The sequence below is a fragment of the Syngnathus leptorhynchus genome, chromosome 1 (assembly GCF_054491065.1).
Source record: "Syngnathus leptorhynchus isolate UIUO chromosome 1, UIUO_Slep, whole genome shotgun sequence".
In the NCBI taxonomy this organism is placed as follows: Eukaryota; Metazoa; Chordata; class Actinopteri; order Syngnathiformes; family Syngnathidae; genus Syngnathus; species Syngnathus leptorhynchus.
Window position 1 is genome coordinate 13,024,890 of NC_141195.1, and position 24,519 is coordinate 13,049,408.

Here is a 24,519-nt window from a genome sequence, read left to right on the forward strand (position 1 = left end):
CAGCTGACAATGACATAAAATGGACATAAATCCAAACTTTTTTTTATCACGCAAATTTTAGGGGTGCTGGGTCTCATTGTTGGGGTACTGCAGCAGCAGCAGCACCCAGAAATGCTTGAAACGCCTATCCATTAAATATCTTCAACTGTAAACACATAGCAACACCGATTGACAGAGTGCTTTGTTTGCAGTAATTTTGTAAAATACAATAATTTTAAAACAATATTTTGTCATTATGGTTAAAATATAGTGAATATCCACCATTAGCCCTCTAGTAGGCTTAATTTGTAATTACCCGCCACAGGGATGACTTAATTGGTGGCATGAATAGTGTTTGAAAATTACTTTTTAATTTAACTATTTTGTACAAAAGATATCCAAAGAAAGGAAATGGCTATTCAAGTACGTACATAAAAGGAGAGCTCTGACATCCTTGCCCCCCCCCCCCCCCCCCTCGGCCAAGAGTGAAAACGCTAACATCCCACTATTTCAAACTGTCTTTAAACGCACCAAAGTGCAAACCTGCGGGAGAAGCGACGATTGAAGGGAGTGCAGACGGCCATCTTAGAGCTACCATCAACACCGCGGAATCACCCATTGCTTCCCCTCTTTTTTCCCCCTGGTTAGATTAGTGTCTGGCGAGCGAATTTCAACGAGAACAAGAAGAGGACATAGGGTGTATCCATCCAAGTTTGTCGCGGCTGAACTCGAAGTCGGGATGCGCTTCCGAAGGAATAAATTCTTTGCATCCAACGTCGGACTGGTCCTGGCGCTGGTGTGCGCGCTGGATGCGGCTAAAGGTAACTTAAGATGAGATTTATATGACGCAGTCTTTACTCTGTGTAGACGTGTCGGACAGGTTGTGATGACAAGTGATGATAAGCGACGGGTTCTATCGAGTCGCCTGGCTGGTTGCTAGCCCCTGAAGGTTACCGCAAGGAGGGATGCGTGCAGAGGAGGAACCTGCTCAGGGGCTGTTCATCTGCCCGCGTCTCAGCAAGTGCAAACAGCGATGCTGATCCGACGCACTCGTTCACGGCCTTTCTTCCCCCTACGAAAGCCATTCCTTCTTTCCCATATTGCGCTTTGCAGTCTATCCTGACGGATTTTGCCATTAATATTAATTAAGGCAACGGAACAGCCCTTTTTTCGTGTCTTCTGCTATATTTAGCGGTAGACTGCACCGCGTCGCCTTTTAGTTGCTTTATTTAAATAACGAGCTGGGGGGGGAGGGCGACCTCACATTTGTGTACCGATTTTAGTACATTCACACAACATGGACTAATGCGTTAAATGCAGTCAGTTTGTTTTGACATTTAAACTGAATAAAAATGTACATATATGGTTGCCATTGTGCTGGTCCATTCTGTGGATTATGAACACAAGTGGGATTATTGAGGACAAAAACAATTGATTCCGGTCGTAGTGGCGTGAGAATTTCCCAATCAAGAAAGAACATCATTCAGGCAGGAGGGGGCTTCCAGGTCTGTATGTATTTGTTGCAGGCGGTGCGACCCTCTCCCACTGTCCCACGGCTCAAGACAGGTTAACCCTGTTTGTGTGAAACCATGGTCAATCCACCCAATGAGTTTTGGAGTTGACTGCACACTAACGTGTATTGGAATTGGTGTCTCGTGTATTGTATTGGAAACTAGAATGGCATTGACCAAATGATCAATACTGTGTTGGTTTTGCATGGTCAAGTATATTCTGTTTATGTTAGGCTTTGTTTTTTCTTACTTCTGTATACACAGGACTTGCAAAATTGCAGCAATCCAAATTACATTTAATCTGGGTTGTTAGTGGGAGTTACAGAGTCTTCACCTCGCGTGCAGGTACACATGCTCTTCCAATGCTTTTTGAAAAATCATCTGCATTTATTGTGAAGCATAATGATCGACGGACGGCCTTGCAAAATGGGGTCTCCGTGTGAAAAATGTTTATGGATGTAATTCTTCTGCAAATGACCTTTTTTTTTTCAGTATAATTTGGGATGTCGTTGACTTGAGAATGAAGTGAAAGGTTAACAAAAGTAAACAATAAGGCACCTTTATCTTTGCATTATGAAAGGTTATAGGCAGAGATTCCGTCTTTAAAGCAAGTAGGGATGTATAGCAACAGAACATTTTCAGACCCAGTCCGACTACAAGTACTGGATTTTTTTAAAAATTGTTTTTATGAAATACGGTACAGTTTTTGTGACCCGCATCTGTTGGGTTCCCAGCACTTATCGGTCAATGCGAAGTGTGAAATCGCCATCTGGGTGAAGGCTCACGTTGTATCAGCTCAGCTTTGTGTTCTATCAGCATGCCGTTGCTTCTGAATCTGTTGCTCCAGCTCCTGTGTAGGCGAGTCAAGCCTGGTCATGTTCAATTCTTGAATAAGATTGATGTGGTGCTTCTTGACCTGCCTGAACCTTTTGTCATAGAGGACATTGCATTGTGTGTTTTTTTATTTTTATATAGCCGACAAGTTTTATCAACAGTAGCGGTGGGAATCTCTTACCAACTGATGATTCAATTCAATTATGATTTAGAGAGCTACAATATATGTATATAAAAGCTATGTACTAATTTGCTGTTGAAGTCGCAAAGATAAACAATTCCACGTAAGAGAAATTCACTATATTTTACGAACTTCTTTTTTCAGACAGTGTACGCATTTAAAAGCTGATCATGCGGCAAGGCTGTTTTAGCCCCAAATGTTTTCGATCAAGCCCCGTTTGTAAACATTTACATTGGTTAAAAAAAAAACGTCAGAGTTTACCTACGGTGGTGTCCAAATCTCATCTGTGTATTCAAGTGCTGCTACGTGGAAAAGATCGCACCCTTCACCGTTCCTGCCACGATCAACACGAAGCAGCTATGACACAGCATGTAAAGTTCTACTCCAGAGCCATTTTAACTGGACGAGTACTTCCATTCAACATTGTCCATCAGTCACTTATACAGCCTCGTCTAAGCTGGCTGTTTCTCTTCTATCAAAGCATTTTCACACATTGAAACGAGTCCCTTCATATGTATATATTTGCTAAGGACCGTTTTTCTCCTATTTTAGCTTTTAGGCTATAATTGCGGCATGTGTCATTATGCTGCGTTAAAAGGCAAATGGACAAACATCTTTCAGCTGATGGTGTTGCTCAGAGGACCACCGTGTATGTTCATTCAGTCAAATAGTATCGTTACATTTCAAAAGCATCAATGCTGTTGTCAACATATGGTTTTTCAAAATTGACACTGTCCAAATTTTAAGTCTTCGTAATATCGTGTCTTTCTGGGTCCCGTTTAGACGTCCTGGTCTGTGGTCTGTTGGAGGCTAACTGTGGATGTTCATGTTTGATGTTGGAGTCGCCATCTTTACGAAAAATGAAAATGTCAATCGTCATAAGCATATCTCAGTCAGTCAACTAAGAGATAGAAATCAGTTTGCCACTCCTCGTCAAGGGAAAATCACAAATGTTGAGAAATCAACTGGACATTATCTGGAAGCAGTTCTGGAAAAATAAATGGAAACAGTAGGTTATTTGATTATAGATGACTCCAGTAATTGTATAAAATGGCATCAAAAGATTTATTTCAAAACAGATGGTAACCATTCCCACATCTTGTGGCTGCACTGCCCTGATTAACTTTACTTAGCCTCATAGAGGAGCGCTGCTTTTACAAGCTGACTGTTTTCTTTTTTCAAGGTTTCACGTAGAACAAAGGACTTTTTTTTTTTTTTTAAAGGACTGGAGTTGTGGGTCTGGATTTTTCTATAGCATATTACAATGTACCCTCTGTTCAAAGAACGGCCACTCAAGCGCTTCAAGAATGCATACATGAGATAATCCCCAGAAAATGCCAAACTTTTGAAACCCTTCAGATTTCCTGGTCATAAGAGCAGTGGTGACTTTCTCAGGCTGAAAGGATTCTGAATGTATTCAAAATGTTCATGATACAGTTTTGGAATGCTTCAACTCTGACAGGAGTTATCTGTGTATAAATGATAGAATTAATGTCGATTGCAAAAGAAAACGCTATTATGGGGGAAGAGACAAGCGAACATGTTACCTGCTGCTTGGCAAGGTCGGTTACAGCCGGCCGATCGAGACATCTCACTTCTTCGCTCTCGCTCTCAGTGGCCCTTTTGTACCATTGCACAGAGACGCAATTGAGTTGGCTCTGCATCTCCCAGACCCCCATCAAATCCTCCTCCCCCTCCTTCGAGGAGCTGTTCGGCCGCAATGGGTGTACCCTCTGTCGGCCGCTTGTAATTGCGTGGAGGACAAACAAATGCTGTTCCCTGGCAGGGGAACTGAGAGGCGCCCCTATGTAGAGACCGAAGGTCCCTGAGGTCTCGAAGTTCCAGGCTGTTTAAATCCACCTCAAACAGTTCCCGCTCTGTTTTCGAGGCGGCTCGCATCAACAAGCTCAGGAGGCATATAAAGCGAGATGGACAAACAGAGAAGTGTGCTCACTGTTTCAGACCGTGAGCAGATTGTTCCTTAATTATTCCTATGCCGCACATTCAAGAGAGCCACTTGAGCACAATTTGAAGGCATTTATTAATGCAAAGTCGCATTTGGATCCCATGCTCACCAATTTGGTGGAAGTTTCTGTTCATTTCGATGACCTCAGCACAGCACGCAGCACAAGAGATCTGCTGGTGGTTGTCAACCTTGAAAAGCGTCTGCTGCTTACGTAGTCGTTGTTATACAAAAAGAACGCTTTTAGTCACTTTGAAGCAATATTGTGTCTGTTTCCCTGGTAACATCAAGGTCTGGCTGATTGAGTTGCACGTTTCTTCTTTATCCCCTGCAAGAGTTTATGGAATTAAAACGAAAAACAAGTTTGCTAAGTTACATTTCAAATGAAACATTTCAAACCTCTAAATGCTTCTGTGTGTGCAAATGACCAGTGACAGTATTTGTGTCAGTTTACGATTTTGTATTCGCATTGTAATTTTAAACGTATTTTGAATCAATTGCTGGTGAAAAAAATGATGCAGCATTTAAAAAATGTTGAGTCACTAGAATTCAGGCTTGCAACTAACAATCTATCGATTGTTTTGTTAATTAATCTGATAAAAGCATTATACGATCCATCCCTTTATGGTTTTGCTGCTAATATATTCCACAAACTCAATCTGAATGTTGTGTTTAGACTACACATAGCATTAGATTCATATTTAGAAGATTTTAGGGTTGACTTTCCCTTTATATATGTCTCCCTTTTTTATTGAACCAATTTACAGAATGCTTTCAATACCCCCCACCCTGCATAAAAATGCCCATTCAAAGAGAGCACAAAACTGCCTTGGGTAACACTGGTATTACATCTTTGAAACTTTAATCTTCCAAATTTTTTTCGAGGGCCACCCTTGACTGTGGTCGCAGCGTGCAGACTGCCAATTGCCCGTCCCTGTTCTAACAGCAGGCAATAACTTTAAAACAAGCAACTTTAAGCATTCCTCAATGACACAGGGTCTTTACAGCGGCGGCAGCGGTGGGTGGTTGAGCGTCATTAATCAAGCATAGCTTTTAAACATGACTCTTGCCTAAATCATCATTACACAACATCCTCTCAGAGGGTGCCAGGCGTTATCTGATAATGATCTGCTGCACTCATGATGCTGTAATGTGGACAGCTGCTTGAATATTTCTTTGGCTCGCTAGCCCTGGATTGCGAGGAGCACGAGAAGTGTCGAGCGATGATATATTTGGTTTGGTCTGTCTGTGGCATTAGTGAATGTTGTACATGCAGGACACGCGGAGTGCGCGTTTGGTGTTTGAAAAGACTGATGGACATGTGTGTCCTTTTGACTCGCAGGCCTGTTGTGGCGCTGAAAGTCTTTCAGGAAGTATTTCATCATGGTTATTGGGTCAAACTCTTTCAATTGGGACCCCTTAATAAAGGACTAAACAACCATAAAGAGACATGGTAATTGGGCCTCTAAATTTCCCTATTGAGTGTAGGGCAGTGTCATCAATGATGTCACACTTTGTGATGATGTGTATTCACCCACAATTTGTAGTTGAATTTGGCCTTTGTAGGTGTTTTTTTTCTTTTAAATGTTTAAATGTCACAGTACCTTATTAAATTACACAAACAGACACACACACAGTTTTTGTGGTTGATTAGCAAAGACGTTGGAATGAATCGTAGCTCAGTGGGAAATACCACGTTACAGGTGGAACATAATTTACAGGCTCTCTGATTTGTTTGTAAATTCTAAGAAGTGAAAATATAAATATCCAATTCTCGTCTCCAACTGTTGTAATAAAACCCATGTAGAAAAGAATCGAATATGTTTGACGCTTTCAGAGTGTTCGTTTCTCAGGATGGAACATAAACATAATTGTGCGGCAAATCACAAAATTACACCAACTGCAAGCAGTCATTCTATGTCCATGCAAACTGCAAAATCAATTAATATTTTGGACAATTTACACCCTTGAGAGCTGTTCGAAGAATAAATGAATGTATAATACTGAGAAAAATATTCACATTTTCTCTGTTCTCCCTCCTGCTGCTGGTTGACAGTTGACAAGCTGTCGTAAAGCTTCACCATAAAAATGGTATTCTGCACTGTTTATTTCTGACAACTTAATGTATAGTGTTACATTTTTGACATACTGTATGTATGAGCCACAATCCACATCATATTTCTCTAGATATGCCTTGTCACTGCTGTGTGTGTGTGAGAGCGCGAGAAAGAGCATGTGAGCAATGCCCTCAGCAGAGCATGTGGAGGACAGCGGCTCTGCAGTGACACCGCAGTGACACAGCAAAGTCTGCATGGTCATTGTCCGCCCTTGTCCGGAATCTACCGATGTGCATTGTCCAAAATCCTCGATTAACCAGGCAGTTAGCGTGTACTATCGAAATGTTGTTCTTTGGTCAAATGTGACAGTGGCTGCCTTCATTGCTTTGACTGATTGACCTTGTCAGTGAATAAACGCACACATCTCATTATCGGATTAAACGCCCGGTTCACTTGCTCATGGTAATAGACATCTGTTCTTTATTTCAGACAGAAAGTCATCATTTGTACCAATCACGTCATTTTTCCTTCTTGGCACACGAGTCCTTATTTTTGTGCCGAGCGCGAGTCTAACAAAAAGTGCACTCTAACTGAAAACTGGAGTTTTCTTTCTTTTGGTAGTTTTGGAACGGGTGCTTGCGCTGTTGTGGGAGAAAACAGCTGACTTGCTTTCTGGTACCAGCTTCTGTCATTCCCTTAAATTTCCGTGCAGGAGAGGCATGCGGTCAATATGGTAGAAGCATAAATTGACTCGCTGCAGTCCATGCAGAATATTGATGCGCACAAAGTAAGTTTATACGACACTGCAAGAACGTTTCCAAGATGTCAAGTTTGAGGCCACTTGTGAGGTGGCCACCTGGAGCGTGCCTTTCATTCCCAATCGCTTTTGCGTGTAAATTGAATATGATTTTGTTACTTGTTTCATTCTTTCCTGTGTGAAAATGTTTGGCTCCACTTTTTCTTTAGTTATCTTGCCTGGCTGTGCTTCGTGTCAACTCTTGTCCTTGTGAGGAATTAATGTAATCCGGAAAAAGGCTTGCCTTGACTCCAGAGTGTCCATGTGTGATTGACTGACTGCTGTTTGACCTCCTAAGTAATGCTCAGTACTTTGTTGCAGTGGCAGCTGTTCGGGTGGCGCTCCAGGTCAAGTTAAAAGTACATTCTTGTATTTATCGTCACCATCATTATTATTATTTTTAGCTAATTTAAGGGTGTCTTGTTGGATAAAGTTATCTTTTTTTAATTCAAACCAAAACAATGAAGCAATCATCTTGAACTGGTCAAGTTTTTATTTATTCATTTATTTTTTTTAATATCTACTGTGTCTCGTACAATTCAGTGTTGGGGTGAGTTACACTCGCAACCCTTTTTGACAATGGACAATGTGAAGCCCAAATGTGACCAAGCTAATTGTAATTCTGACTCTATCCAGGCTAAAGCAGATTAATGTTGCAGTCTGGCCCCACAATCCGTCTCAAGACATTCAAGTCCCTTCAAGTCACATTATGCTCTGGTTTAATCAAATTTCGGGAGTTAATCAATCTCAAATAACTGGTTAACACAACCGATTACTCTTGCCCATTACTGTACGTGCAAGGCAATGTTGACAACTTCCTCAGGGTGTGATAATTTCCGGTCCATATTTTCCTTTCATCTAAGGTTAGCGCTATATCTAATATTCTCTTGCCATTTCAGGGGACGATTTACATGAGTAGTGTTGCCGGCATCATTCCAGCCCTGTACAGGTGGCACGGAATTAGATTTTCATCGGGATATGACCAGAAATAATGCAGGGAGTATCTTGGACTTGCAACCAATTACCATTTTGTGGAAATCCAATTGGGAATTCATTTGACATTTAATGTCGTTATAATTCTGTTGTCGACTATCTTTGGGTAATTTCAGTGTTTATGTGTTTACGGGACCTCTTGTGTTGTTGAATATCTTTTGTAAATGACGTGATGCTTTCTCCTGCATGAAATAGTTCTAGCTCAGCAATGATGAAAAAAAAAAAAAGAGATAATGCTGTCAGCCAAAATAGATGTAAAAATTAGTGTTTTCATTTTGAGATCACAGCAAATTGCAAAGCATTTTCTACTTTAGAAGAGAAACTTTTCCTGATGTTGAACACAACTACTATTTGAACACCACCTATTATTTCTTTTATGTAATGTATATTGATAATATTCAACCAGATGGATTATTACATAACCGAAACAATTTTCCACTATACACTTGCGTATAATGCTGCCATTGCTTGTCATTGTTGTCGGAGTTATCCTCTTTTCAATTAGGTGGCTTACAATATACTGAGAGTGAGCCTACAGTATTAACCGGCGCTCTTGAATCAGGAAACAAAATGGACAGTCACTTAACGCAGAACGAGAGTTTGTAAAGCTGCTTTATAAATAGGTCTTGCATGCACAAAGAGATTATATAACGCTTGCAGTCTTTCGCACCAAAATAGCATACCTCAACCGAAGAGGACTAATAAATACTTCGACATTCATGTGGAACCAAGAAATAAGAATATTCCCTCTCCCTGAGAATCTCTCCCTATGTGCTGTCAGACTGGGTTAGCATCAAATTGCTAGATCCGTTGCATTGTGCCAGCATCATCTCGCGTCTCTCCACATTATGTGAGAGAGCTGCCTTCCGTCCTTGTTCTGTTAGCCAACCCAAATGTGCCACTCACTGCAGCTTTTTCTGCAGCCACCAGATTCATGCACGCCGCTCACTGGAAATTGTCCGACCTGTGTTTCACACACCCACCGGAACAAAGATCGGCCATCATTCCTGTCAGGACTGAAATGTGATGTGTCATAGGGAAAAGATGTCTAGGGTTAGTTTTACATTTTTATGTTGAGAGGTACTGAAAGTCAAAAGGAATTTGTGGGAAAACACAAAAGGTTCACTGTTTTCAAGAAAACCCTGAAATTGAAATTTTCACCAAAGACATATAATTGAATCGTAATAGACCCTAACGCTATGCTTTTGTTTCTTTTCATCACAGTCAATAAGCACAAGCCATGGATCGAGACCACTTACCACGGTATCGTGACAGAGAACGATGACAAAGTGCTGCTGGACCCGCCTTTAATTGCACTGGACAAGGATGCGCCTCTACGCTATGCAGGTGAGGAAACTGGGCCTAATGATAATGCTTATTTAATAATACAATAATACAGTTAATAATAATAAGGGATGGTTCCGTTGAATACATACCGTCATCTGCTTTGAAATTTGTGTGATCGCCATGGCAGTTACTAGATGGCTGGCGCTCATATCCTCCAATCCGACCGAACCTATTTGGTATTCAAATCAAAATACCCTTTGATGTTTAATGAAAGAGTATTTTGGGGGAGTTAATCACATTGGGGTTGACTCTGGCTGCGGGTTCAAAGCACCACAGCCCTGGAAATGATTTCCCACCGTTTCACATCACATGAGAGTGCCGGGCTCTTTTGTCCGCTACTCCCTTTCTAACTCAGTGCTCTCGCACCACTTGATCCGACCCATTTTTATCTCAGATTACCTTGGGTGGTTTTGCAAGCCAGCCGCTTCCATCCACGTGCTTGTCACAACCTCCTGATGTGACTTTTTTACAAAGTCAGTTGAATTGCAATGTTTCCAAGCGGAGAGCTTTCCTGCAGCTAAGCACACATTTTGGTAGCCACTTTACAATGAATTCAAAGTCTTGATGAACTCTTGTCAGGGAAAAAAACCTTGACAGAGGAACCAATTTTGAGCACGCGTCATGGTGAAGCAGCAGTCCTGCGGCACTGCTACAATTCTTGCTTCCTTTTTTGTAGACATGCTGGTTGATCGTCTGTCTTGTGTTGCACAAGTACCGGTTACCGTGGATTTTAACTAGCAAAGCATTTAGGCGAGTAATATCGTTTGTAATGTCCTTAACTTTTATGGTTCATCGTGAAGCAGAAAGGATCATAACGCGAGTAAACGTTATGTATGCAAATTGTCCTTTGCATTAGGCACTAAACGTAAGGTGCAATATTCGTAACTAAACTAAAAACTAACTAATTGAGTAGAAACTGAGCCAAACCAATCTACTTACTCACCTACCTAGTTCATACCAACAATTTCTCTAACCAAAAATATAAAGTAATACATTTGTTTTTCAAAAATGTTGTACTGTTTTTGGTTGTTGTTTTTTTTTTAACTCGTGGAAAAGATCGGAAACATTTTATGTTGGACTTGTTTGTGTGTTGACTTCTCCTATCAATTGTATATCCAACAAGAATTTGATGCTTTCACTCCTCCTAGCTGGGCCTCCCTATGTGATGTGAATAGTCGGCATGTCCATGTGAAGTATCTCCCCGTGGACAAAGCCGGCATGCCAGCTTCACGTGGCAGCAGGGATAACTGGGAGATCTCTTCTCACTAAGCGCTCGCCTTGAAAGGAGTCTGCCGTTCATTGCGTTTGTCCATATCTGCATGGTGACTTGATTTGAGGCTAATTGGGCTTGAATAGATTACCGCCAGGCTTTTATGCAGCCTCGGAACTGAGTTCTGTGTTTAAGAGCCAGAACAGGGTTTTTACACGCTTTTAGCGCACCATTGAAAATGAGGAAAACGGCTCCTACACTTCAGTTAGCAGGTGAATTCCCTGTACAGCGTGACATTTTGCATACTGGAGCCGTTAGCAGTCTTTTGTGATGGCTGTTGATCCAGGCTGTGTGCTGAGGAATTTATGAATTCTTTGTGTGCTGGTCATTAGAGCTGTGGTGCACACTGAGGCCCACAACTCGCTCTGCATGACTGCTCCTGGTCGGCCGCTAATGTGACGCCCACTCTGGATTGTTTTAGTTAAGCACAACAAAAATGACAAGGCCAACAGAGGCCCGGACAGAGCATAAAACCACGGCTGTCCTTTTTCATGTTAATATGATCAAAATTGACACTTTGGACCTGGAACTAATTTATTGGTTTTCTTTTGTTGGTGCCATTATGAAAGGCATTCATTCATTAAATTACGGAATTAATCAAGTCATACATAATCTACAAGTAAAGTTTTCTGTCCAACTCATCTCCGACTTTCTTCTTTGGGTCTGAAATGTTTCGAAGCTTTTTTTATTTCTAAATTATCCATACTGCATACTGTCTCACCTTTACATGGGGGTTCCACGGTAATTGCAGCCAATCCATGGGCTCATATTTGAGAAAATATTGTATGTCAAGATGTTGTGTCACTCTGTCACAAACATTTACAACAATTTACAGTTAATGTTTTAATTTGCTGAGTGTCAGCTATTAAACATGAAACCAACATGCAGTAAGTTCCCTCCTGTCTTCTGTTTTCTCTGAGCTTCTAACTCTTCTTTAACTGACCCCCGGTTTATCTTCTCTCCCCTCCCTGTAGAGAGTTTTGAGGTGACCCTCACTGAAGAAGGTGATCTTGGGCTCTTTCTTCTGCTTTGTGCTGATTGTTACTATTAACCCACTAACACAAAATGGCATCTGCACATTCACACAGATATGCCCGTGATTTTACCCATTTGGTTTTCTCAACTTTTATGTTCTTTTTTGCCCCCTCGACCCCACCCCACACACACACACAGTTTATAATAGTTTGGAGCTTTGACAGCTGGATGATCACTATGATGTGGGGCTTTACTAAATTAGAAATATCTGTGCATGTGGCATCCATCGCAGTTTGCAGACCCTAACAGTTTTTCAGCTATCACAGGAAAAAAAAATGGCTGCTTCAAAACAGCAGTTCTTCACCCAATTGGATATTTTTTGTCTAAAATTCAGAATAAATCTTATCTAAATGACGTTTTTCTAATTGTAAACTCTTCAATTGAAAGCTGCTGAGATTGTTAACCTATGCAAACTCTGCTATTGTTGCATTTTTGCCCGAGTGGATTTCTTTTTCTTTTTTTTTTTTTTTTATCCCCCACCACTAATATATACCATTAGCATGGCTGCAGTTGTCATTTGATATGGATGTCAGGCAAGCTGATATTTCTAATCCCAGTTCTCATCCAGTACATTTTCTTTGAAATATCTTTGTTATGCAGATTAAGTCCCTTTATTTTGTTGTGACTTAAATACACAGTAGCTGTGGTTTAATGTATAAAAAGGCACAGAGCAGTGTGGTGACAATTATTTCTTTATGGATTGATGACTGAATTGACAGTATTTTTGTATTTCAACACAACCGCTTTGTTTTTCTTTTGACTTGTGTCATGCACATTTTCCTCACAACCAGCTTGTACCTCGATTCATAACACTGAGAAATTGGTCACCACTGACACTGCTATCTAATATCAAGACATCTCGTATACTTCTGTGAAATGCCTGTCCACATCTTTTTGGTTTTTGCCTGCATGACTGAATGCTGACAATTATTGAAATGGCTTGGAAAAGACTTCTGTGTATTATTGAATGTCCCACACCCGCTCCCGACTCCCCCCTAAAGTGCTCACCCAACTATAAAAGTGCTTATGGGCTTCCTCCACAGACACCACCCACCCTAAACTTCAACTCCCCGGCTCCTAAAACCTATGGCTGATCATTTTTTGCCTTCATTTATGGATTTTGCTGTGAAGACTTAGTTTTGAAACAAAAGCGATTCCCCGCCATTTTAAAGCCGTCTCTATTTTTGTTCAGGTGAGATTTGCGGCTTCAGGATCCACGGGCAGAATGTCCCATTCGAAGCTGTGGTCCTGGACAAGTCTAGTGGGGAGGGGATCATCCGGGCAAAGGACAAGTTAGACTGCGAACTGCAGAAGGAACACACCTTCACCATTCAAGCATACGACTGCGGAGAGGGACCTGACGGTGCCAACATGAAGAAATCACACAAGTCAGTATGAATAGTTTCCAACGTTCACTAAGACCGTATTATTCAAACTGAACACTTCCACGTTCCCCTCTTTGCTTCACCTCTCATTCAGTCAGTCCTCTGTATCTTAAAACAAACCTGTCAGCAATGCAACACCAGTTTTGTTTACGTATTGACTGGAGTTTGTCTTTGTCAGGGCCACTGTCCACATACAGGTGAACGACCTCAACGAGTACTCGCCGGTGTTCAAAGAGAAGTCTTACAAAGCCACCGTCATTGAGGGAAAGAAATACGACAGCATTTTGAAGGTGGAGGCTGTGGACGCAGACTGCTCTTTCCAGTTCAGTCAAATCTGCAACTATGAAATTGTCACCCCGGATGTGCCCTTCACCGTTGACAAAGATGGTAAGGACTCCCGCCAATGAACCTCACAGCCCCGGTGGGAAAGGAGCTGAATTTGCATCCTGCTCGGGAACATTGATTTTTGCAATCAATGGGCCCCCGCTGGACAGGTCACTTAGAATGCACCGCATCTTGATTCTTTGTTAGACAAAGGCGAGGAAATATTACCCAAGTTGCTCTTCTATTCAGGTTGGACCAAAGTTTGGTCATTCAATGTCATTCAATATGTGTTTAGTTTTTATTTAGAGTTGTTAAAATATTCTCATTCAAATTGTTTTTAATCTCTGAATAATACCGTGACTTTTGTTATCAGCATACAGCTTTCCGGAATGACTCAGTAGTTGAAGTCATTTTATCCCATCACAGCTTTGATATTTAACAAACGGTAACTCACACTCTTCCTTGTTTCAATCAGGCTTCATCAAGAACACAGAGAAACTAAACTACGACCGAGAGCACATGTATAAGCTGACTGTGACCGCTTATGACTGTGGAAAGAACCGTGCCTCTGAGGACGTCCTGGTCAAGATCAGCGTCAAGCCAACTTGCAAACCCAGCTGGCAAGGTATCATCACGCTCATCTACTTGCTAACCTTCACTGTTTATGTGCACAAGAAAAGAGTCTCACGTCAACAGCTGTTGTGAAATGGCTTGAATCTGGAAGTGTCCATATCAGAAGTCCACCATATCTTATAGGATAATATGTTTCGACAAGCCCAGTTTGGACTCTGGCGCCTTATCATCGCTCTGTTGAAGGACACTTTTGTCACACTCCCCTGACTTCTTCCCCTCAGGCTTCAATAAGAGGATTGAATATGAGCCTGGCACAGGCAGCTTGGCTCTTTTCCCCAGCATGCACCTGGAGACCTGCGATGAGCCAATTACCTCCATCAGAGCTACCGTTGAACTAGAAACCAACCATATTGGAAAGGGATGTGACCGTGACACCTACTCTGAGAAATCCCTGCACAAGCTGTGCGGTAAGGAACTTATTTTCTCAGTAGCGGGAGTCCATCGTAAATGATTCTGGTGACTAATTGTAAAAAAAAATTAAAATGTAGGAGCCAGCTCCGGTGCTACGGAGCTGCTGCCAGCACCCAGCAGCTCCACCAACTGGACGGTTGGACTACCCACCGATAATGGGCACGACAGCGACCAGGTGTTTGAGTTCAATGGCACCCAGGCCATCAAGGTTCCTGATGGCTTGGTAAGCACCAGCCTGAAAGAGCCCTTCACCATATCTGTGTGGATGAGACATGGCCCCGGGGCCCATGAGAAGGAGACCATCCTCTGCAACTCTGACAAAACAGGTATACAGCTTTGATTGCGGTTTGGAAAGAGCTTCGTAATAGAAATGTTCATGAGTAAATAAACGAACCTAGACACCAAATGAGGAGAGGCAATATCTGTTTTCACAGTTCCTTGTATCCTAATCCATGTTTTTGCATTCGGCTGGCTGGTTTTTATCTTTTCTTTTCCACCCCTGCCAAGTTCTCGCTCCATTGTAGTCTTGAGTTGTAAATTTGAAGCTCCCACTGAATCTTATTGCCTGTAAAGTCTCAGAGAAATGTGTTGATGCTTCATAAACTTCCATCCCCCAGTTTTATATAAGGAGGATTAATTAAGTGCAATTGGGCACTGGACAAAAAGAACCTGTACTGCCTGTGAACATCCAACACCATTCAGCACAGCATATGGAGTCATAAGTTTAACGAGCTGTTACCACAGTTGAGATCATTTTCGGTTCAGAAGACGAATGAATGATTATTTGCCGATGTGTGAACACAATTGTTGCCGTTGATGACTGATGACAACTTTGTTGTTTTGCTATGTGTCAGTTTCTCTCAAATGTAATTGAATGAGTTCGTAATAAATCAAGTGAAAAGTTTTTTTCACATCGCCCCTGCAGACATGAACAGGCACCACTATTCACTCTACGTGCACAACTGCAAGCTGATCCTTCTCCTCCGTCAAGATCCATCAGAGGCGGAGAACTATAAACCGGCCGAGTTCCACTGGAAACTCGACCAGGTAGGCCTCTGCTGCCGGATTCATTTGGGCCCCCCTCCCCGAAATGCTATTAAGGGTTCCAAATTGCCCAATGTTGCTTACAGGTGTGTGACAAAGAGTGGCATCACTATGTGCTGAATGTGGAGTTCCCCACGGTGATGTTGTTTGTGGATGGGGCTACTTTCGAACCCTTCCTGGTCACAGAGGACTACCCACTGCATGCTTCCAGGATCGAGACTCAGGTCACCATCGGTGCTTGCTGGCAAGGTAGGATGTGTAAACTTCCTTCAGATGCTTGCAGTGCAAATTCTGATATTACTCTGCTAAAATTCATATTGAATCGGAACGTTTGCAAGATAATAATGCCCGCAACAATTCTCTCATGATACAACGTAACTAACCTTCAATGTAGCAACCTTCACTGAATCCCTCTAGCAGATCCTCAACCTTCCTGCTTGTCTCTTCCGACTCTCTTTTCCCTGTTCTCTACAGAACGCTCGGGATATGACAATGACACTGAGACAGTCTCTGAGTCTTCCTCAGGTTGCCCAAAATCTTTCCCTTCTCAGATACTTCCATGTGTCTGCCATGTCCCACCACGCTAACTGCATCCTCTTGCCACTTCGACTTGAATGATTGCCATACGTTCTTAGTTGCAGACACATTATGTTTTCAAGCATGTTGCCATGTGGACATCATTTCTTGCAGCTTTAATGTCATTTTTACATCATCCTCATCCATGCTCAGTGCAGCCTGCTCTTTCATAGCATGTACTTGACAGCGGAAGTGGATGTTAATCCACGTCCGATAATTGACGCATACACAGAGACAGCTACCTCATCTCATCAGGATGGATAGACCAGACCCACAGGATGCATTGTTTCACGTTTTTATGATTTGATCGTTAAGCAGTAAAAGCAGCAGTACCGTTGCATGCGTATATGAATAAGACCACCCTGAACCAGCCTCATATGGGCACGCACACTAACTTGCATGAACTTTAGACTGCCTTTGTGCCTTCAGCCTGCATGCAACCAATGTCCTGTCCGAAAAGGTGAAACATGACACTTAACTCTCTTTTTTTGTTTTCTTCATCGATGTCGTGACGTACGCAGGCGGAAACGCACGCATGGCCCAGTTTTTTCACGGAAACCTTGCAGGGCTGATGATTCGCTCAGGCAAGCTGGAGAACAAGAAGGTTATTGACTGTTTGTACACTTGCAAGGAGGGCCTAGATGTGCAGCTGCCTGAGGAGGTCGCTTCCACGGTTAAGGTAAGGAAAGCAAAGCAATCCTAATTTTGGTTCTTCTGAACTAATTTTATGCATATGTCCTGCTTGGCATGTCTGTAGTTGTTCAAATATGATCTTGTTGACTTTTCCTCCAGGTGGAGTTTAACCCCAACCAGTCATCTCTGACTGTCGAGGGGGACGATATTGATGCTTTTGACAAGGTCATGCAGCACATCTCCTACTTGAACTCCCGCCAGTTCCCAACACCCGGCATCAGGCACCTTCGCATCTCCACGGCTGTCAAGTAAGCAGCAGATATTGTTGGATTCCTCTCTGTCGTCTTTAAGGCAGTGAGAGAGTCTCATGGAGGTGAAACTGAGGACAAGTCTACCCACAACAAAGAGAATTCTCAACTTGTTTTGTGCTAAGAGAACAACAGTTTACATTGCTGATGTCTTTCTTGCAATGAAGCAACATTTCACTGTTTATATAGGTAGTAATGACACCAGATGAGAAATGCAATAACCTTTCGGGCGGGTGGTATCACCAGGAGCTCAGACGTATTTATTTCCTGTTAGTTTTTGGGGAGATTAAAAATAATTTGTCCACACTATTGAAATGTACAAACCTAAACAAAAAGAATTTTTCCTTGTGATTGGCAAGTGATTGCAGGTAATAATGATTTTGTCTCGCCTCTTACTGAAATTCACTCGCAGGGATATTAAAATAACAATAAAACGTGTCTCTCTAAGATGCTTCAACGAGGAGTCCTGCGTGACCATGCAGGATACCGAAGGTTACGTGATGGTGCTGCAGCCCGAGGAGCCCAAGATCAGCCTGAGTGGCATTGACCACTTTGCCCGCAGCGCTGCCGAATTTGAGAGCCAAGAAGGCGTGACGCTGTTCCCCGAGCTGCGCATCGTCAGTACCATCACCCGCGAGGTGGAGGCTGACGCCGAGTCTGAAGCCACAGAAGGAGCGGACGATGACCCCACAGGTGGGAGAAATTCACACTGGAATGGAAGATTAGCTTTGTACTATCTCGCACTTCCTCTTAGGTGTTACATTTCATTCTTCAACTAAGCTGCCTCGCATACATACAGCGAGTCACGTGATACGGCGAAAACAGCGGTAGAGGGCAAATGCACTGCTAATAGACGGGTACAATCACAGCGTGGCGGGAGGATTAGGCCTTGTAGCCCAAGGGATTGGACAGACTGAGTGACAGATAAGTTGTTTAGTCCTTTGTGGGAGGGCCCATTGGAGGCTTACCGTCTGTTAGCTTTGTACTGTACGCAAGCTGACATCAGGAGACCGTGGTCGAAACACAAACGGGAAGATTTCATTTGCTGTATTGATGAGGACAACCTAAGTGTCACAAGCGTCCATGACTTTATTTAATTGTGACATAACAAATTCAACAGACAAAATATGCAGCCTGTAATACTTGAGTCAATTTTGCATATTTGAGACTTGCTATATAAATAAACTTGACTTGAGGAATGAAAACTGGAGGGTTCAGTGTAGTACCTTAACAAATCATTTTCGATTTGAAAATCCGGTCTTCTTCGGTCAGACCGAGTATAACTCATTGCGTGACACCCATACAGTACCTGCAGTTTTCAAAAATCTGTTGCTATTCGTAGCGCTCGGTGTATCTAATAATCCGTGCGGCATCCTCATTGTTATTCATTTAGTCCAAGAGACGGTGGTGTCCGAGGAGATCATGCACAACCTGGACACGTGCGAAGTGACCGTGATGGGAGATGAAGTGAACGCACAGCACGAGGGCCTGGAGGTGGACATGGAGCAGCTGCAGCAACGCGGCCTTGAGATGAGCTCCTCCCACCTTGGCCTCGTCATCACAGGTATGGACATGGGCGCTTCTGTTCAGCCTTTTGCCGTCTTATTTCTCCACGCGTTTTGAAGACGTGCGCCTCACTGTGCCCCAGGCGTGAACACTATGGCCAACTACGAGCAAGTCCTGCATCTCATCCGTTATAAGAACTGGCACACCGAGGCGCTCTTCGACAGGAAATTCAAACTGGTGTGCTCTGAGCTCAATGGGCGCTACGTCAGCAATGACTTCAAGGTCGAGGTAGGACTGAATTTGTTAGTCCCATAACTGTAATGGCTTCAACAAGTTGACGTGTTGTTTGTGTGTATGTTCTCCAGGTGAACGTAATCCACACGGCCGGCACCATGGAGCATTTGAGCAGTGCCATGGTGCAGCCCAACTTTATCAACCCCGTGCATCAGGCATCCGTGGACTTGTCTGGTCACAACCTGGTCAACGCTCACCAGGCGTCAGGTACTGCGACATGACCGGCCTCATTCATGAAAAACTTACCTGGCAAGCTGTTGGTAGCAAAGACAACACCTACCTCTTATGTTTTTCTCAAGACGAAAAACGACATTTTATTCAAGTGGACGGCCCATCGAGACATCTATTGGGTTTAGAGTATAAGACCTTATGGAAAGGAACGATAAAAATCCCATTATTCATTTATCTTAGTTTTGTGAGAAGTACGTAGCTTCTGACACATTGCTGCATTACAGTCTGTTGACTACGAGTAAGTCACTCTTCTTTCGTCCCCAAACACCCAATGCCTTTTATTTTGGTTTTTATTTTTAATAGGCATAAATTGAGGGATTACACTTGAGTGCAGCATGTGACATCTGTGCACCACCATTTATTTCCCAGTTCCAATAATCTTCCAGGCTGTCAGGCTCGCTAAGCCTGCCCCTGCACGAGAGAGCCTCGATAACGCTAATATGGAGCTAAACCGAGCTGCTTACTACACGGAGTGCCATGAAAACAATCAAGCTGTTGTCATTGTATTGTGTGTCTGTGATTTTTGTTCACAGTGGTTCCCAGCGCGGCCACCGTCGTTATCGTCGTCTGCGTCAGTTTCCTGGTGTTCATGATCATTCTGGGCGTGTTCCGAATCCGAACCGCACACCAACGCACCATGGGGGACCAGGAGAACGGCAAGGAGAACGAGATGGACTGGGACGACTCAGCGCTCACTATCACCGTCAACCCTATGGAGGTAAGAAAAACATGCGGTGAGGTTGCCGTTGCTTGATGGTGTTTTGACACTGAGCTGTCGTGATTGACAGGCTGCTAGGGATGGGGAAGGGAAGGGGGGTGTATTTATTGGACATTACCTTGTTCATTTCCTTAAGCACACACCACACTAGTCAGAGAGGATCTTACTTGCTTTCCTGACCTATACCTTCAAAGAATATTGTCATTTTATGTTTTTTCGGACTGATACCGATGAGGCCATGTCTTGGCTTTAAAGTCGTTAAGCATGTTTCAAACGTGCTGAATGAAATTTAAATGAAGGTGATAGATAGATAGATCGCTTTGTTCTAAAATACAAACATAAAGTGCAGGAAGCTTCCAGGGTTATCAGGACATCTTGTATTAAATAAAAACCTGAACAAGTAATGAACCCCCTAAAGATGTCTGCAGTCATTTTCCCCAATTATGGTTTATGAACCAATTGTTGTTTATTTGGTACTTGGTAATGGCTCCAAACGATTATTCTATTCTTAAAATTGTTGACAATTCATTTGATAATAGAATAGTGATGAAGTTTGCCACCTGTAATTGCAAAAAGGAGCTGTGCCCACAAGAACGTGTTTTGTAACCCACATTTTATTTGTGTAATATTTCACTTCGCCATGACTCAAAATAAAAACATAGAGTGGTTATCGTTGGAATTGCCGGTATGTCCTTTCATTACGCTGCTTACGAGAGTAAGGACTCTGAAACGGTTCCGATATAAAGAACAAGGTTGAGAAGGTTTTACTGTTGACGCAGACGTACGAAGACCAGCACAGCAGTGAGGAGGAGGAGGAAGAGGAGGAGGAGAGCGAGGAAGGAGAGGAGGAAGACGATATCACGAGCGCCGAGTCGGAGAGCAGCGAGGACGATGAGGGTGGCGAACAGGAGGACCAGCAGGGGGCCAGCAGACAGCAGCAGCTGGAATGGGACGACTCCACCCTCACTTACTAGAACACTCGCACACACAAACCCACCCGCACACATCACTCATTTGCACTCACTCAGACGTTCATCCTCACCACACGAATATAAGAAGCCGTGAAGTTTAAAGAAAAAAAAAAAAAAAAAAAAGGTTTCCCTCTTGTCATCTTAATGGCCCTACTTGGTGTTGTGTAGTCATCAGCGGCTTTTTTTTTTTTTTAAAACTTAATTTATTCTATTTGCATTCACAGGTAATCTTAGCCAAAATTTCTTTTCCAGTGTGTGAGGAAGCCAATTGTGCACTTTTTTTTGTTGTTGTCTCTCCCACACAAGGCTTCGGAATCATTTCTAGATTTGTTTCAGCAGCTGAACATAACCGCTGGTAGATCAGTGATTTGAATTAATGCATTTAGCAACTCGACCACCTTTTTTTTTTTCTTCTTTTTTTTTTGCTTGGCTTTTTAACTTTTTAGTGCATGAAGAAGTCTTATGTGTAGAGAGATCCATTTCTTTTAAAAGTTGTTGTAAATATTAAGAAACCATGTAATTAGTCAATGTGCTTGTGAAGGCCTTTGCCACAGGGTCCAATATCTACAAATGCTTACTATTTGTGTCACGCAGGTTGTAGCATGTCGCTGAAAATGTGTACAAAAGTGTCAGCTTTCATGACCAATGTTCTAAGGAATTTCTTTTTTTCTTTCTTTTTTTTTTTTTAAAACCCATTTGTGCTCTCCTCTCTGCACAGAGGACACGTGCTTGGTTTTGCTTGCACGCACGTGCATCCCTTTCATTCCCGCTTGATGGGATATAGAGTGCGCAAACGGACGACAGTTGCGAAGATGCCATGTGAGCAACACGGAAGGAAAGACAGCCATCCTCAGCCTCATTCACAAGGGAGCACACCGGCTCCAGGTAAAGCGTCTTGTCACTTGTAAAGCAAATTGTGCGCCTGTTTTAGTGTGAGCTAATAATATTCAAGCATTTATCTCCAAGTAGTAATAATTGGGTGTTGGACTAAATATTGGACAGTATAGCTTCTTGAAAACTTGCAAAACGCAATGTCCCTCTGTCTAGCGTACATGACAACATTGTGATTTTTCCTCCCAGATGACGTTTTACTGTATATATTTTTCTTCACATGTACGTATGTGAACAAAGTAGCAAGTTTGGGTCCTCCTTACTGCACACTACTTGTTCAAGCTGCCATTTACTTGTGTCCAAATGGCACTGGCAGACAAATGAGTGATGCCAACCTCCCCATTTCCCGGAAGGCCCAGGTGCCGCTCAGTGTCCAATCCCAATATCGCATTACGGACGTGTAATACTATGTTGCGCAACATTTATTGAGCCAAGGCACATGTTCCATAAGAAGAATCTTGCAGCACACCATCAGGCAAAATGTCACTGAAGCTATATAGTATGCTTAAAAAAAAATGATGGTCTTCTCTCTATTTACTCCCAAATTGACTGACTCTGTGGGAAATCCGTTCTTGTTTGGCCTGACACAAAGCTATTTGGTTTGTTGGACCTTTGCCATCTATTGGAAGAGATTGTCATTGTTCTGCCTGTCACTATTGTCAATGGCATAGATAGATGAGCTAAGATTCATCAAGTATTGTAGTAAATAATGTTTTGAAACAATTAAGTAAAGGTCTCAATCCAATCACTCATGATCATTTTTGCTCAATGGCGGTGCACTTCTGAATTAAGTCATAAGGTGAGAAAATTAAAACAAAATGTGGAATGGAAAAAAAAAAAGAAACTTTCTGAGAAAAGTTAACATTTTTACTAGGATGTTTAAATATTTCAAGACGTTGGAGCTGGAGTTGTGCTGATTCTCACTTTTGGGAAATTAGGAAGGTCGCGGTACCTCCGTAATTGGGGGCATGAAGTCCAACTCGCAATTTTCGGCTTTCAAAGTTGATATCAGAAAAGCACGAACATGACACCTGGTGTGATTAAAGCAAATTGTTTCTATCGAATGACGCTATCTCATTGCTGGATGGCACCTTTGCAGCAATATCTTACTTGGATAGAATTTGTGTCAAAGGCAAAGCGGGATAAATGTCGGAATCGTCTGCTACCGCTCTGGTGCAAAATTCTTGAGTCAAAGAGGCTGATGAGAAGAACGTAATTCTGCATGATTATAGACATAGAAATATTTTTGTGTAATGTCCCCTCTGTGGCGCCCCCTGCAGGCTTAATGATGGGAGTGCCTTTAGCTGGTCACAGTGCAATGAGCAAATGTAACAAAACCTGTGTTTTAAGTTGTTAATTTGTACCTGTAAACTACTCGGTTTCTTATTGAAGTTAAGTATGTCTTAAAAAAAAAAAAAAAAAAGGCAAAGCGCGACTAGGTTTGATTTTACACACTGTCAATGTGTCCATGTTGATGTGTAGTTTATATAGATCCATTGTGTATCTTCTGTAGGTATCGTACTAAATCCACCTTTAACCAGATGTACAGTGTCAGTGCGTCATGACAAAGCTTTGGCGGCATAAGGGAGAAGCAATTTTGTGTGTGAGCGCGCACCTAAAAATCGGATTTGTGATCAACCCCACTGAGCGACGCAACACTCGCCCCAATTGAATGTCTCAGCCATACTATGAAATAGAAACAATAACCCTTAAGGATGGAACGTCGCATGAATCACAAGTTTGTGGATATTTCATGTTATTGAGACTGGAGTGGGTAGATTTATTCTTGTCTTTCACACATCCACAATACTTTTGATTTTGGTTTAGTTTTCGTTGACGTTTGCTCAAAACATGGAAATGTTTTTGCGAGTTGGAAGGTTCCTTTGTGCTTGTTGGAGCTGCTCTCACTTTTCGACTACTAATAGACAGGCAAACTGTAGTCAAGTTGATGCTTGCTCGTGAACAAAATAAAGGAGAATTGGATGGAATTTTGCAGTCTGGAGTTTTTCCTTCCTTTGTCATCTTCCTCATTTCTTTTTGCGCATTATCGCACATGCACAAAGGAATGCTCTGTGATATTATGGAAAAGTTTTGTTTGTAGCATTTAGTGGCAAGTAGGTTTCAACGTATTTGCCAGTCACATTATATTAACTCAACATTGGCAGCTCCACGTTTCTGTAAGTATCTTGCAAATACCATGAAAAATATTTGCTTTAGTATAAAACTTTTGTGGTACAGTGCTTTCTATGTAAAATTTGCAGCTTTTTGATCAAATATCTTTTCAAGAGTACAATAAAAAGGCTGGCTGACTTTAACTTGAAAAGTTTAAAATTCACTTGCCTCTGATGATGAACTATTAGGATGGAATGACCTAGGGGCCTCAGATAGACCTCACTTCGCATGTCAAGCGCAAATGTCTTCACATATGACTTCAAGTATTTCTGCAAGTGACAAAGTAAGTGCATTGCATTTCTAACATGTAGTACTTATGTGTTAAGGAACGACATGTTTGCTAAATTTGTCTCCTTCAGGTACCGCTAAGAAAAGGGCGGCGGCCAAACGTGTAAGAAGGCCAAAACTGAAAGGTAATGTGCGACCACTGACATAAGAACAGGGGAACAATAAGCC

General features: G+C 42.3%; 1 protein-coding gene across 1 annotated transcript; it reads left to right on the forward strand.

Annotated features, from left to right (window-relative positions):
- The first annotated feature begins 538 nt into the window (after positions 1-538).
- clstn1 (calsyntenin 1) lies at positions 539-23,879 on the forward strand. Its single transcript, XM_085917514.1, has 17 exons — positions 539-800; positions 9,539-9,661; positions 13,159-13,354; positions 13,530-13,738; positions 14,151-14,300; positions 14,530-14,715; positions 14,797-15,045; positions 15,645-15,766; positions 15,850-16,012; positions 16,861-17,018; positions 17,132-17,280; positions 17,729-17,973; positions 18,674-18,844; positions 18,929-19,074; positions 19,152-19,287; positions 19,845-20,029; positions 20,809-23,879. The coding sequence occupies exons 1-17, from the start codon at positions 719-721 to the stop codon at positions 21,001-21,003; spliced, it is 2,865 nt and encodes a 954-aa protein (XP_085773640.1). The 5' UTR covers positions 539-718; the 3' UTR covers positions 21,004-23,879.
- The last annotated feature ends 640 nt before the right edge of the window (positions 23,880-24,519 follow it).